This window comes from Equus quagga, chromosome 3, assembly GCF_021613505.1.
Source record: "Equus quagga isolate Etosha38 chromosome 3, UCLA_HA_Equagga_1.0, whole genome shotgun sequence".
Taxonomy (NCBI): Eukaryota; Metazoa; Chordata; class Mammalia; order Perissodactyla; family Equidae; genus Equus; species Equus quagga.
Genome location: NC_060269.1, coordinates 113,786,603 through 113,799,168, shown reverse-complemented (window position 1 = coordinate 113,799,168; position 12,566 = coordinate 113,786,603). Strand labels below are relative to the sequence as shown.

Below are 12,566 nucleotides of genomic sequence, written 5' to 3'. Positions count from 1 at the left end.
CCAGGCATGTATAGAGGTTCCAAGAAGTACTCAGGGACCAAATCCTTCCACCTTTCCATTTTTTACCCTCCCTGGGTGTAACCCTCATCTTCATGGTCCAGAAGGGTCATCAGATAGCCAGCCAGCACATCCAGAAGGCAGGATGGAGAAAGGGACAAGAAGGAAAAGGGCAAAGGGTGTTTTCCTAAAGCTGCCAAACAACTCTTCTAACTTAGTGGCCAAAACTGAGTGGCTTCATGGCTACACCTCACTGCAAAGGAGCTGAGAAAATGAGGCCCTTATTGTGGGAAGCCATGTTTCTGTTACTAGAGGAAAAGGGGAAAACATATTCAGTGGTAACTAACAAATCTAACAAACCTGTGTGTTACTCAAGCCAGTGGTGGAGCCAGGATTAGAACTCGTGTCTGTCTCTGACGTCTGTGCTCTTAATCACCATGCTGTACTGACTCAATGTCACATCTTGAAAATGGGCATAGTATACCTGTGGTCCACCTGTTTCAGAGGTACTTGGGGTCATCTGAGGCCATACAGGTCAAAGGCCTTTGTGAGATGGCAGTCAAGTTCTCACCCTCACCTCTCAGCGAGAGCAACATCTATAGGAACAGTTTCTATTCAGTTCTTTTGACCTTCTTAATTATCATTGTTGGATCTGTTGTGCTTCCATTACAGGCTCGGCTACCTGTGAAATGGATGGCACCTGAAAGCATTTTCAACTGTGTCTACACATTTGAAAGTGATGTCTGGTCCTATGGGATTTTTCTGTGGGAGTTGTTCTCTTTAGGTAAAATGATCCTTACCAAAGGCATCTTGATTAGACTTACAGCATCTTCTTTAAGATTTTATCAGTGTCCTGCTTGCTTATTATTCACACTGATTTGCAAACTGTCTCTGCCTCAGGAAGCAGCCCCTACCCTGGAATGCCAGTCGATTCTAAGTTCTACAAGATGATCAAGGAAGGTTTCCGAATGCTCAGCCCTGAGCATGCACCTGCTGAAATGTAAGGGCCAAGATGTTTTTCCTTCTTATGATGTTTCCCCTTTTACTTTCCTTTTTAAAGACAGAAACCCAGATGTTGAGGGTTTTCACTAGCAAGGTTGAAATATCACTTGGTTCCTTTTTATTGCATCCTGTTCAAATGTAATTTCTGTAGCTTATTTTCATAATCTCTTGTCACCAAATATCCAGAAAGTTTGAGGAACATTTCATACATATACAGTGTTTTATTTTATGCACATCATTCAGTACGGCCAGTTGCATGGCCCTGAGATTATTTTTGAAATTGTTGCACGGCATACACATGAAGACAGGATAAAGGCATGGAGGGGTGATGCTAAATGGCCCTTGTTTTGCAGGTATGACATAATGAAGACTTGCTGGGATGCTGATCCCCTGAAAAGGCCAACATTCAAGCAGATCGTGCAGCTAATTGAGAAGCAGATTTCAGATAGCACCAATCATGTGAGTACACTCTGGACAGGCATAGAATTTCCCTTCTCTTGGTTCCAAGTGTACCCTCCTTCTCAGGGTCTGGGGGTGACGACCAGGCTGCCCACCCCTTCCCTCCTTGGCTTGGGCTATAAATTGGGCTTGGAGTAGGAAAGTAAAGCAATGGAAACAAGTTCTGTCTGCCCAACCTCCCATTCTGAGCCAAAGGATTTGGGATGAGGAGGGGAAAGTGTGGAGGGCTTTACACCCAGAAGTGTGGAAGTACAAGTTTCCATAAGGATTTGCCACGTTTCCTCCCCCACCCCAAATCCTGGTCATGCGGTCGGCGTGTTCTCTCTCTCACATGTTATGGCCATTCAGGCTTTGGAGGGTTGGGGGGATGTGAACTAGAATAAAAGCATAGAAAAGACAGCTTGTTACAGCAGTGAAATAAGCCTTCTGCTTAAACAAGCATAGCCAGAAAATGGCAGATTGCTGTCATGCCCACAAGTCACAGAGAATGAAGAGTTGTTTGAAGTTGGGACATCCCTCCCAGTGATTTGGGGAGGGGGGAATTCAAAACTCAAATCCATTTATTTCCTCTCCTGCTTTTAAGGAAGAATTAGTGATCCTTACTTTGACTCAGATTTTTTTAAGCTGCTTTTTTTCTGGATTGTGTGCTTGGAGCTATGTTTTCTAAGGGTGTATATCACTGATAACTTTTGGGTTAAAGCTTGCTTTTCCAGATGTCAAAGCATATTTCAAATTAAATAGCATTTTCCACCCAAGTGCTTGGTTCTTTTTGGAAGACCCCCCTGGAAAGGCCATCGATTTCTCAGCAAATTACATCGGCTGTTGGGTTGTAGTTGGCTAGAAAGATTTATAAACCCTTTTAGTAGGTTAGATAGTACTTGCTCTGAGATGTGTCCCAGCAGAAAAGCGCATTTTTTTTGGCCGTCACTTCTTATATAATCAGACTTTGGGGAAAATGAAGGGTAAAACAAAATATGTATTTTCTTTTGTCAATATGATTTGGTTTTTGGCTTGGTCTTGTAAACCTCTTCTCTTTAAGAGTCTTCATCAGTTACTTGCAGTTCCGAAGCTGCACACATGCCCCTTTGTTGCTGTGTGTGTAGTGGGGACTGGTGTGTTGACTATGGACTTGTTCTCCTCAGATTTATTCCAACTTAGCGAACTGCAGCCCCCGTCAGGAGAACTCCGCGGTGGACCATTCTGTGCGGATCAATTCTGTCGGCAGCAGCGCTTCCTCCACCCAACCTCTGCTGGTCCACGAAGATGTCTGAAGCAGAACGAGTGTCTGGGGGTCTCCCCAACAAGAATGATCCCCGTTCTTTTGGTTTCCATGATGGTTATTTTGTTTTCCTTCGACTTGCATCCTGCTCCAGGGTAGTAGACAGCCCGCTGTAATCCCATCTTCATGAGCACTCTTTGGTGGCTGATGATTTTTGTCGTCAGCCACATCCCATTATAAGGTTCGAACTGCATATGTTCCCAATAGCCAAGTAGCCCCCATTAATGAAAACAGTTCTGACTTGGAGAAATGGAGAGTGGGATGGGCTAGACACCCTGAGTCCTTTCCAAGGCTTCTCCAATTTCTGTTCAAAAGGATGGTTGATAGTTTATTTGAATAAGTGGCACATGTGACCCTCGTAACCATCCATAGTGATATGATGACACTGCAAGATTAGAAGCTGAAACCTAAGCCCTTGATGTGGAAAATACAATGTTATTAGAACAAGGGACAGAAATCTATGAATGTCTGGGCTTAAGAAATCTAGTATTTCATGCTGGGAATGAGACGTAAGCCATGAAAAAATGCTCCTGAGCATGAATAAAGACTTGCTGCTCTGCACAAGCCTGTGTACTAGGGGCCTGGTTTCTAAACAGAGTTTGCTATTAGGGAGCTGAAGTGGAGAGAAGGCCTCCCCAGCCAGCATTTGTATATACTCATCTATAAATGTACATGTTCATATAGTTGAGGGGGGAAAACCCACAAGATGTCGTTTCTGGATACAACCCTGGCTCCAGTCTGCTGTGTGTAGGAATAGGTTCAGAGCCAGACGAGTTTGAAGGAAACAGTTCATGTGTTTTTGTTAAAGAAAAAACATAATTGCCAAGCACAATCATAACAAAAATCTCCTTTTGTAGTTGAGGAACTTGCTCTCTAGATTCTCCAGAATAAGCCTACCAGGTTCAGAATGGCATTGTGCTCGATGGATTTGATGCCGTTTGAAAAAGTGACTGATTTACTGCATGACTCCAGCAGGAGTGACGAAACAATGCTGTCTTCGTTTGGGTTCTTCTGTAGCAGGAAATAAAATTCAGATTGAGCCTCCTTTGCAGGCATGTCCTGGACACCGGGCCAGTATCTATATAAGTGTGTATGTGTGCGTGCATGTGTATGCTTGTAGACATATGTTTTGGGGGGCTTTCTTGCCTTGAGCCCAAAAGGATCCTTTAGTACCCAAGGAGTAGCTTGGCTTCCATCATCAAGACTGCTCTTGTTTCTCTTCCCCTAGCTGTCTAGAGAAGCTTATCAAAGCTCATGTAGAGGCGTGGAGGAGCAGCGTGCTTGAGTACCTATTTATTTGCAATCCACCTGCTCTTAAGGCACTAGGATATTTATACTCAACATACTGTACCTGTCCCTTAGACTTTATTAATGCTACTCTGCCACTGAAACATATTTAAATTTACCCTTTAGGCTGTAGCCTGGATATTGTTCTTAAGTTTGCCTTTTTTTTTTCATCACTGGCCAACTATAAGAGGTCCATGTGTACATGGCAAGGTTCGTGCGATGTCTTGCAAGAGTCAGGTATGCTGCCTTCCTGGTTTTCCTCTTCTAGGTCCCTTAGACTACGTTTAGAGAACTGTGGCCATGTATCTGGAAGTAACCATTTGCACTGGAGTTCTATGCTCTCGCACCTTTCCAAAGGTAACAAGTTTTGAGGTTTTGTTGTTACATAAGAGATTGTTGCTGTTTGCCATACTTTGTCTGAAAATTTCCTTTGCGTTTCTGTTGACTTTCATTAAAGTAAGAAAAGTGGTTGTTCATAGTAGATGTCCAGGTACTTCAGGGGCACCTCACTGAGAGTTTTGTCTTGGATATTCTTGAAAGTTTATATTTTTATAATTTTTTTTTTTTACATCAGATGTTTCTTTGCCGTGGCTTAATGTTTGAAATTATTTTGTGGCTTTTTTTGTAAATATTGAAATGTAGCAATAATGTCTTTTGAATATTCCCAGGCCCATGAGTCCTTGAAAATATTTTTTATATATACAGTAACTTTATGTGTAAATATGTAAGCCGTGCAAGTTTAAAGGATGTTGGTGTTCAATGTGTTTTTCTCCTGATATGGTGTCCATTTGTTGACAGTTATGAAGAATTCTAATAAAAATGTAAATATATAAATCAAATGGGATTTTTTTTTTATTTCAAGCTTAGCGAAATTAAACTTTAAAGTGTTGAAAGTGCCTTCACCTGACATTAGGAAGTTTTGTAGCTAGTATGCATAAGGGACATTCAAGACTATCAGAAAACTAGGATTTCGGGCCGGCCCCGTGGCCGAGCGGTTGAGTTCACACACTCTGCTTCAGGGCCCAGGGTTTGGACGGTTCAAATCCTGGGTGCAGACATAGCACCGCTCATCATGCCACGCTGAGGTGGCATCCCACATAGCACAACCAGAGGCACTCACAACTAGAACACACAACTACGTACTGGGGGACTTTGGGGAGAAAAAGAAGGGGAAAAAAAAAAGAAAACTAGGATTTATATACTTGAAGACTCAGCAGACATTTATTAAAAATTTAGTATGTGCTGTATTTTCTCACTTTATTTTTACAACCCAAGGTCTCCATTTAAACTGAAAAATAAATACAGAAAGCATTTTGAAAATACTACACATTGCTATGATTATTATTAGGTTGATTTCATGTAAAATGACCCCTTTTGTGGGCAAAATAATAGTCAAATAGCAGCAGTTTCATGTGGGTCAATCTAATATCACTGCCATGTTTCCTCCTAAAAGAGATTGCTTAAAATTAACGTGAACAGTAAAGTAATTCACAAGGTTGACATGAGGAATCCTAAGAAAGTGGTTTGTATTCTTGTTGGCTTGGGTTCTGAAGAGAGGTTATTTCGTCCTGAGATGTTCATGCCCCACGCTTCAATCTTTGTTCTCACTTGCTTCTGGAACAGAGCTAAGTTCTGTCACTTCTTGGAGGGAGGCGATTTGTGCCTGTTAGTTTAAGCATCTTGTCTTGTGGCTGGAGCATCTTTGTGATCCGGAAGTACAATCCTGACCAGTGGAACCTGCGTAGAGCCTGAGAGTTCTTCCAGCTTGACATGAAGAACCACCCCGTGCCACGTAATCCTATTAAAAATGAGTTAGGTACGCAGAACATCATCAGTTTAGATTTTCTTTATCAGCACATTTATACCTGCACAAGTGTCTCCTGAAGGGAAAAGGAAGAGGGGTGAAAGGTGACCTTTCATGAAGGAGGAATCGTTTTAAAATCAGGAGGGGAATTGTGTGGCCAGGAACACATCAATCGTCAGTGAATAACAGACCCACATTTCAGTCAAGCGTTTTCCATTATTTTATTACAGACAGGAATGAATGCTAACTGACAGAAAACAAAGAAGTCCTTTCTTTCTGAATGTTTTCAGTGTTGTTTAGACTTTTTCATGTGTGTGAAATCTTGAGTTAGAAGCAGGCAACGGCCCTTGTATTATTAGTCTGTAGCTATTTCCTTCCCTAGCCCAGCTTTTTTTTTCTTTTTTTAAAGATTGGCACCTGAGCTAACATCTGTTACCAATCTTTTTTTTTTCCCTTCTCCCCAAATCCCCCAAGTGCTTAGTTGTATATTCTAGTTGTAGGTCCTTCTGGCTCTGCTCTGTGGGATGCTGCCTCAGCGTGGCTTGATGAGCGGTGCCACGTCCACACCCAGGATCCGAACTGGCAAAACCCTGGGCCACCAAAGCGAGCACACGAACTTAACCACTCGGCCATGGGGCCGGCCCTCACTGGCCCAGCTTTTAATCACAGAGTAGTATCAGATGCTCGGTGTCCAGGCTCAAACTGGGTTCAAATCCTGGTGCCAGCTTTGTCTCTACTTACTGCTGTGTGATGTTGGATGGACTTAGCTCTTGAAATCTCGGTTTCCATAATATTGGTATCTGCCTCAATGTACTAATATGAAGCTGTCAAGACCACCTTGCTCATTTGCCTTATACATAAATAGTGCTCAAAAATGGTAACTTTTGTCCTGGCTAGTTAGGCTTACTAGGAAGGAAGAAGATGCTCCTGTACCAACATAACCCAATTGTTACCCCATATAGAACTATACAGTCAAAAGCTTGCTTCTAATTGTTGTCTTTCTCTTAAATGCAAACAATGTTGTACTAGTTTGCTGTGAAACTTGACTTTGCTTTAGAGATTTCTGTGTTTTATTAAAATCCGGCTTTTTAGCCAGGAATTCAAGGCTCTTTGTTCTTGCTCCAGCCTTCCTTCTGGGCTTCTCTCACATTACCATAGATCCGTGAATATGCCCCACTCTTTTCTGCTTCCATCCATTCAGACTTCCTATTGCTCTTACTGTCTATTCTGCCTTGTACTATAATTATTGTTGTTTTGTCCTATCTCCTCTCCACCCCCACTATATCCAGAGTTAAAATCAATCAACGCAAAATACCTATACAGTCATGTGATGCTTAACAACAGGGATACGTTCTGAGAAATTCATCGTTAGGTGATTTCATCATTGTGCGAACATCACAGAGTGTACTTACACAAACCTGGATGGTATAGCCTACTACACACCTAGGCTATATGGTCCAAATCTGATGGGACCACGGTCATATATGTAGTCCATTGTCAACTGAAGTATCATCATGTGGCATATGACTGTATGTGCTAGGGTCACTGGTTTCACTGGTTATCATTTATTTGTTAAAATAGTTATCTAGACACTCTGAGGTTAAATTGCTCAAGAGGTTGTAAGAGGTTAAGGCTTGCCCAAGATCATGTAGTAGTACATGGAACCAGAATTTGAATCCTGATCTGCGTCTCTGCACTTCAGTGGTGGCAAACACCTGGTCTTCCCTTGGGGAGCTGGCACCTCCCACTCCATGTCCGTGCAGACATCACTCGTCTCTCACAGCACCCTTTCCCATGGAGCCAAGATGTCTTAGAAGTCTCAGCCTCCTCCAGGAAGCCCATACAAATCAACTGGAGTTAGTCTAAGGAGAGCCTTACCTGTCACCCTTAAATGATTACCAAGTTTCGAGTTTCTGGAGGCACAGGTGTTCTCTATTTTAGACCCTCCTGAAGCTTCTAGCACAGTGCTTCATGAGGGTTAATTAATGCTTTTTGAATGAATGATTAAACATTCCATCAGCATGGAGTAAAGGAGGGCCAGCTGGGAGGAAATGGGTCCGGGAAAGACAGCAAATACAAGAAAACATAACTTTTCCCCAGAGTAGGACCTTGAAAGGCAGCTTCCTTTCACACTAGGGGTGAGGCTTTGAGGAGAAGGAGAAAGGGGAACTAAGAAAGTGCTTTGGGCAACCTTACCAGGGTCTGCACAGCTGCTCTCTGGGAGCAAGGAGAAGTAGAGAACAGGAGGGCTCGGGTGGGTGGGGAAGGGTGGGCAGGAAGGGAAAGTGGCAGAAATTCTCTTCCTTATTCAGAAGAGGGAGAGGTGCTGAAGCTCCCAAGGAGAAGTCCCTGGGCTGGAAATACAGAAACTGAAGACGAGAGACTCCACCACTGCAGGCTGACCTCTGGACAGGGTCAGCAGGGCAGCATCTCCATGGGGAAACACCCCCCAGGAGGGGTCTTGGGACCAGCTGGGCAGCCTTTGAGTGAATTTTAGTAAAAGAAAAGTGTATTATTTTGCCAGGGCTGCTGTAACAAAGTACCACAAACTGGGTGGTTTGTACACAGAAATGTATTGTTTCACAGTTCTGGAGGTGAGAAGTTCAAGATCTGGGTGTCAGCAGAGTTTCTTCCCAGGGTTGTGTGAGAATCTGTTGCCTGCCTCCCTCTCAGTCGCTGGTGGTTTGCTAGCAGTCTTTGGCATTTCTTGGCTTGTAGATCTCTGCCTAATTCACATGGCGGTCCGCCTCTGGGTGTGTGTCTGTGTCCAAATTCCCTCTTTTTATAAGGACACCAGTCATGTTGGATTAAGGGCCCACTCTACTCCAGTATGATCTCGTCTTAACTAATTAGATCAGCAATGACCTTATTTTCAAATAAGGTCACATCTGAGGTATGGGGTGGGGGGAGGTTACCATTATGATTTCAGCATATGAATTCGGAGGGACACACGTCAATCCATAACAGAATGGTGTCAAAAACCCTCGGTATTGTAGCATGTGATCTCATCCTTGCTAGAGTACTGAAATTGGCTCTCTAAAAACTCTAAGAAAATGGTCTCCAAAGTGCCAATTTCAGAACACTCCTTTTAGTTATTCCATTATTTAAAACAGTGTCTAGAACCGTATCTGGTCTGTAGCAGACACTCAATACTTGTTGAACGAATGAGGTTTTATGCCCTGAGGGACCTCTCCTTGGAACTTGCCTTCTGGTCTGCCCTCCCAGGTCCTCCTCCTCTCTCAGTTTTCCCCTATCACCCCTTTAAGGGTCAGAATTCCAGAGTCTGGTCCTTCATTGTCTTCTTTCATCTGACATGCTCTCACCAAGCTCTGGTCTGTCTCATCTAGTCCCTGGGATGCGCTGTCCCCGGCCAGCTGATAATGTCCAACTATGTCTCTAACATCTCTTCCCTCATATAGACTATGGTTGCCAGATAAAACAGAGGACATCCAGTTAAATGTCTCATGCAATATTTGGGATGTACAGTTACTAAATATTTATTGTTTATCTGGAATTCAAATTTAACTGAGTCTCCTATCTAATAACCCTCGTCTAGATTTTAGGCCTCTTAAAGTTAGGGACTGCACCTAATTAATCATGGAATATTCAGGGTCCAGCACGTGGAAGAAATGTAGTTTCAATGACAGTGAAAAACAGAGGAGGAACTTTATTTTAGTGAAGATCTGTAGGTGGCAAATCTCCTGAGTTTTCCATGTCTAAATTGTTACTTCACCTTCATTCTTGAAAAAATATTTTCAATAGATATAGAATTCAAGGATGGCAATTATATTTTTCAGCACATTTATTTCAGCATGTTTATTTCCACTTTCTTCTGGTTTCCATTGTTGGTGTTGAGTTCAGCTCAGTCTACTGTTCTTTTGAAGATAGGTATCTTTTTTTTTTCTCTGTTGCTTCTAACATTTTCTCTTTGTCTTTGGTCTTTGTAGTTTCACTATGACATTTCTAAGCTCAAATTTCTTTTGATTTATCTTATTTGGGACTCTTCGGGCTTCTTGAATCAGTAGATTCTTCGGGCTTCTTGAATCTGTAGATTGATGTGTTTTGTCAATACTGGGAAATTCTCATCCCTTTCTAAATTGCCTCTGCCCATCCTGTTTCTTTTCTCCTTCTGTGATTCCAGTTCAATAGATCTTAGAGCCTCTCACTCTATCCTCCATGTTTCTTAACCTGTCTTTCATATTTTCCTTCTTTGTATCTTTCTGTGCTGCATGCTAGGTAATTTCTGTTCTTTCTGTTATCTGAATCTCCCTTCAGATCCTGTCCTTGGAGAATTTTTTTAGCTCCTTTATTGAGGTATAATTAACACACCAGAAAATCCACTCATTCTAAGTGTATCATTCAATGATTTCATTAAATTTATAGAGTTGTGTAACCATTCCTATGATGCAATTTTTGAGCACTGCTGTCATCCCCAAATTTCCCTCTTGCCTGCCTGCAGTTAGTAGGTATTTAAGTAGTTTTAGTGAGTTAATTTTCATTTATTCTTGCCTTGTAAGATGATGCCACATATTTGACTATTTAGATACACTCGCTCATCGAGTCATTTCTTATCTCTAGGACCTTTCTAGGGATTTTGGTCATATAAATAACAGTGATAATTGATAGGTTGCCTTGTTTGGGTAGTTATCAGTGATGGTGGTGACGATGATGATGATGATGATGATGATAGCTATCATTTATTGAATGCTTACTATGTACCTGGATCAATATTGGATGTTTCACACATATTACCTTATGTAAGCCTCACAATAACACTAGGAAGTGGGAATTATTTATCTCCATTTAGAGGTGAGTAAACTTTGCCTCTGAGAGGCTCACTATCTTGCCCTAAATCTCATGGCTACAAGCAGTGGAGTTAAGAGGCGAACTCTATTTTGTTTGACTCCTGAATCCTAGGATTTTAAAGAGCAACTTCACCAATCTAGTTGGTATATGAGTGACTAGATTGTTGTTCTTTTCAGGGCATTGGATGATCTTTTAGCCATTTCAGTTCACCTTCAAAAATACAGGAAAAGGTAAAGAAATCAAGTCAACCACTTGGCTGCTCATTACTAACTCCTATAAATGTTAGTGAGATGGTGGCTGAAGTAAAGGTTAATGTAAGGCTGCAGAATTATGTGTTGATGTCACAGGTTCATGATCTGCCTGCTCCCTTACGTACCATGTGAACTTCTCCATGTCTTCCAAGAACATTTTTCCCTTTATGTTTCAAAGAATAGTGTTGTTCATTTGAGCCTCATGAGAAAAACAAAATGTTGGGTTTGTACAGGAGGCTGGGTCTGAAGAGTAGAGAGGAGCATTAGAGAGAGAGGGCGAGTCAAGAATTTCAGATCCATGAGAGTGGGTGAAAATACCACCTTTCCTTTGCTTCAACAGTTGTTATTGTTGGTTATAGATTAAGAAGCCGTTACCCATATGTCTCCTTCACTGTCGATTCTACTTTCTTTGGTTAAATGCAGCTTTTGTGATGTGGGTTCTTCTATGAGGAGCTTAACCTCACAAAGGCTGGGTCCTCAGGGGAAATGCTCCTGGTTGAAATAAGTATTCTCAAGTGGCTCACCTACGTGTCTCCATTCATGGTTGGCTTTGAAGTGTGCGTGCTTCGTCAAGCACATCAGCAGGACTGTGGTGTTTTTATGAGACTGACCTTTTTCTTTGTGGTCTGTGGCTTTAGCAGCCGCTCTTGTTCTGTAGCGAATGAAGAATGAGGACAGGCAAATGGACTCTTTTCATGTCTGCTTGTCTCAGGATGTGAATAGGCACACTAGGGCAGCTGAAAACATTTGTGTCCACACAACATGTTGCCTGGCTTGAGTGCCAAACCTCCCTTATATGGCATCATTTGCCTCTAATCAGGGTACATGTTACTCTTGCGAAGTGTTTGGTATAGAAAACTGGTATGGGTGAACTGACTTTCTCCACTGCTTAAATCCGGATATTCCAGTTGACATTATAAAAGGATGTGGAGCAGATTTCATTTGGTGAGCTAATCAATCAACAACTACGTGGATTGGCTTTGTTGAGAAGGATACAAAGACCTCAAACAGCTTCAGTGAAAAAGAATGCTGTTGTCGATTAGTTCTGTCTGCCTGGATGTGGGTATAGAGAATGTGGCATATGTGCTAATTCTTATATAGCTCTTAGTATGTTCTGAGTGCTTTACATATGTTAACGAATCTGATCCTCTCAACAGCCATATGCAATAGTTATTATTTTATGGATGAGGAAACTAAGGCATAGAGAGGTCAAGTAACTTGACCAAGGTCACATAGTAAGTGGCCTAGGCAGGATTTGAATCCAGGGGAGTCTAGCTTCAGAGTTTGGGTTCTGAACCACTATGTCAAACTGCCTCTCCTTGTATTTATTTTTCTGTTTTGATCAAGACAGACTACATATGTCAGCCTGGTTCAGTAAAAGCCTCGCATTTTTCTTGGCTTAGGATATAAGAAGGGGTCTTTTCTACCATGATGCTTACTAGATATGAGCTTTGTGGGTCTATCACCCTTCTTTCCTCCCAGGCTGACAAGGATTTAGATTCCTGACCTTGTAAAAGGAGAGGACTTTTTCAAACAAACAAAGAGCGAGTCCCCAGGATGAATAGGTGCTCAGAGTGCATGTCGGTGACCATTTGACCCAGATCTCTGAAATGCATAATGTCTAAAGGTGACAGGGCAAGTCAAAGACAACCGTATAGTGTAAGATGTTTCAGGCCCCTCA

At 42.1% G+C, this 12,566-nt stretch overlaps 1 protein-coding gene across 4 annotated transcripts in view; it reads left to right on the top strand.

The window, feature by feature from the left end:
- The window catches only part of KIT (KIT proto-oncogene, receptor tyrosine kinase), an 81,591-nt gene extending 76,989 nt beyond the window's left edge, over positions 1-4,602 (top strand). For all 4 annotated transcript variants that reach the window (XM_046657309.1, XM_046657307.1, XM_046657308.1 and 1 more), the window contains exons 18-21: positions 670-781; positions 898-997; positions 1,353-1,458; positions 2,601-4,602. In XM_046657309.1, the coding sequence (XP_046513265.1) occupies positions 670-781; positions 898-997; positions 1,353-1,458; positions 2,601-2,729 (447 nt within the window). In that variant the 3' untranslated portion in view covers positions 2,730-4,602. The remainder of the gene's footprint in view (positions 1-669; positions 782-897; positions 998-1,352; positions 1,459-2,600) is intronic.
- The last annotated feature ends 7,964 nt before the right edge of the window (positions 4,603-12,566 follow it).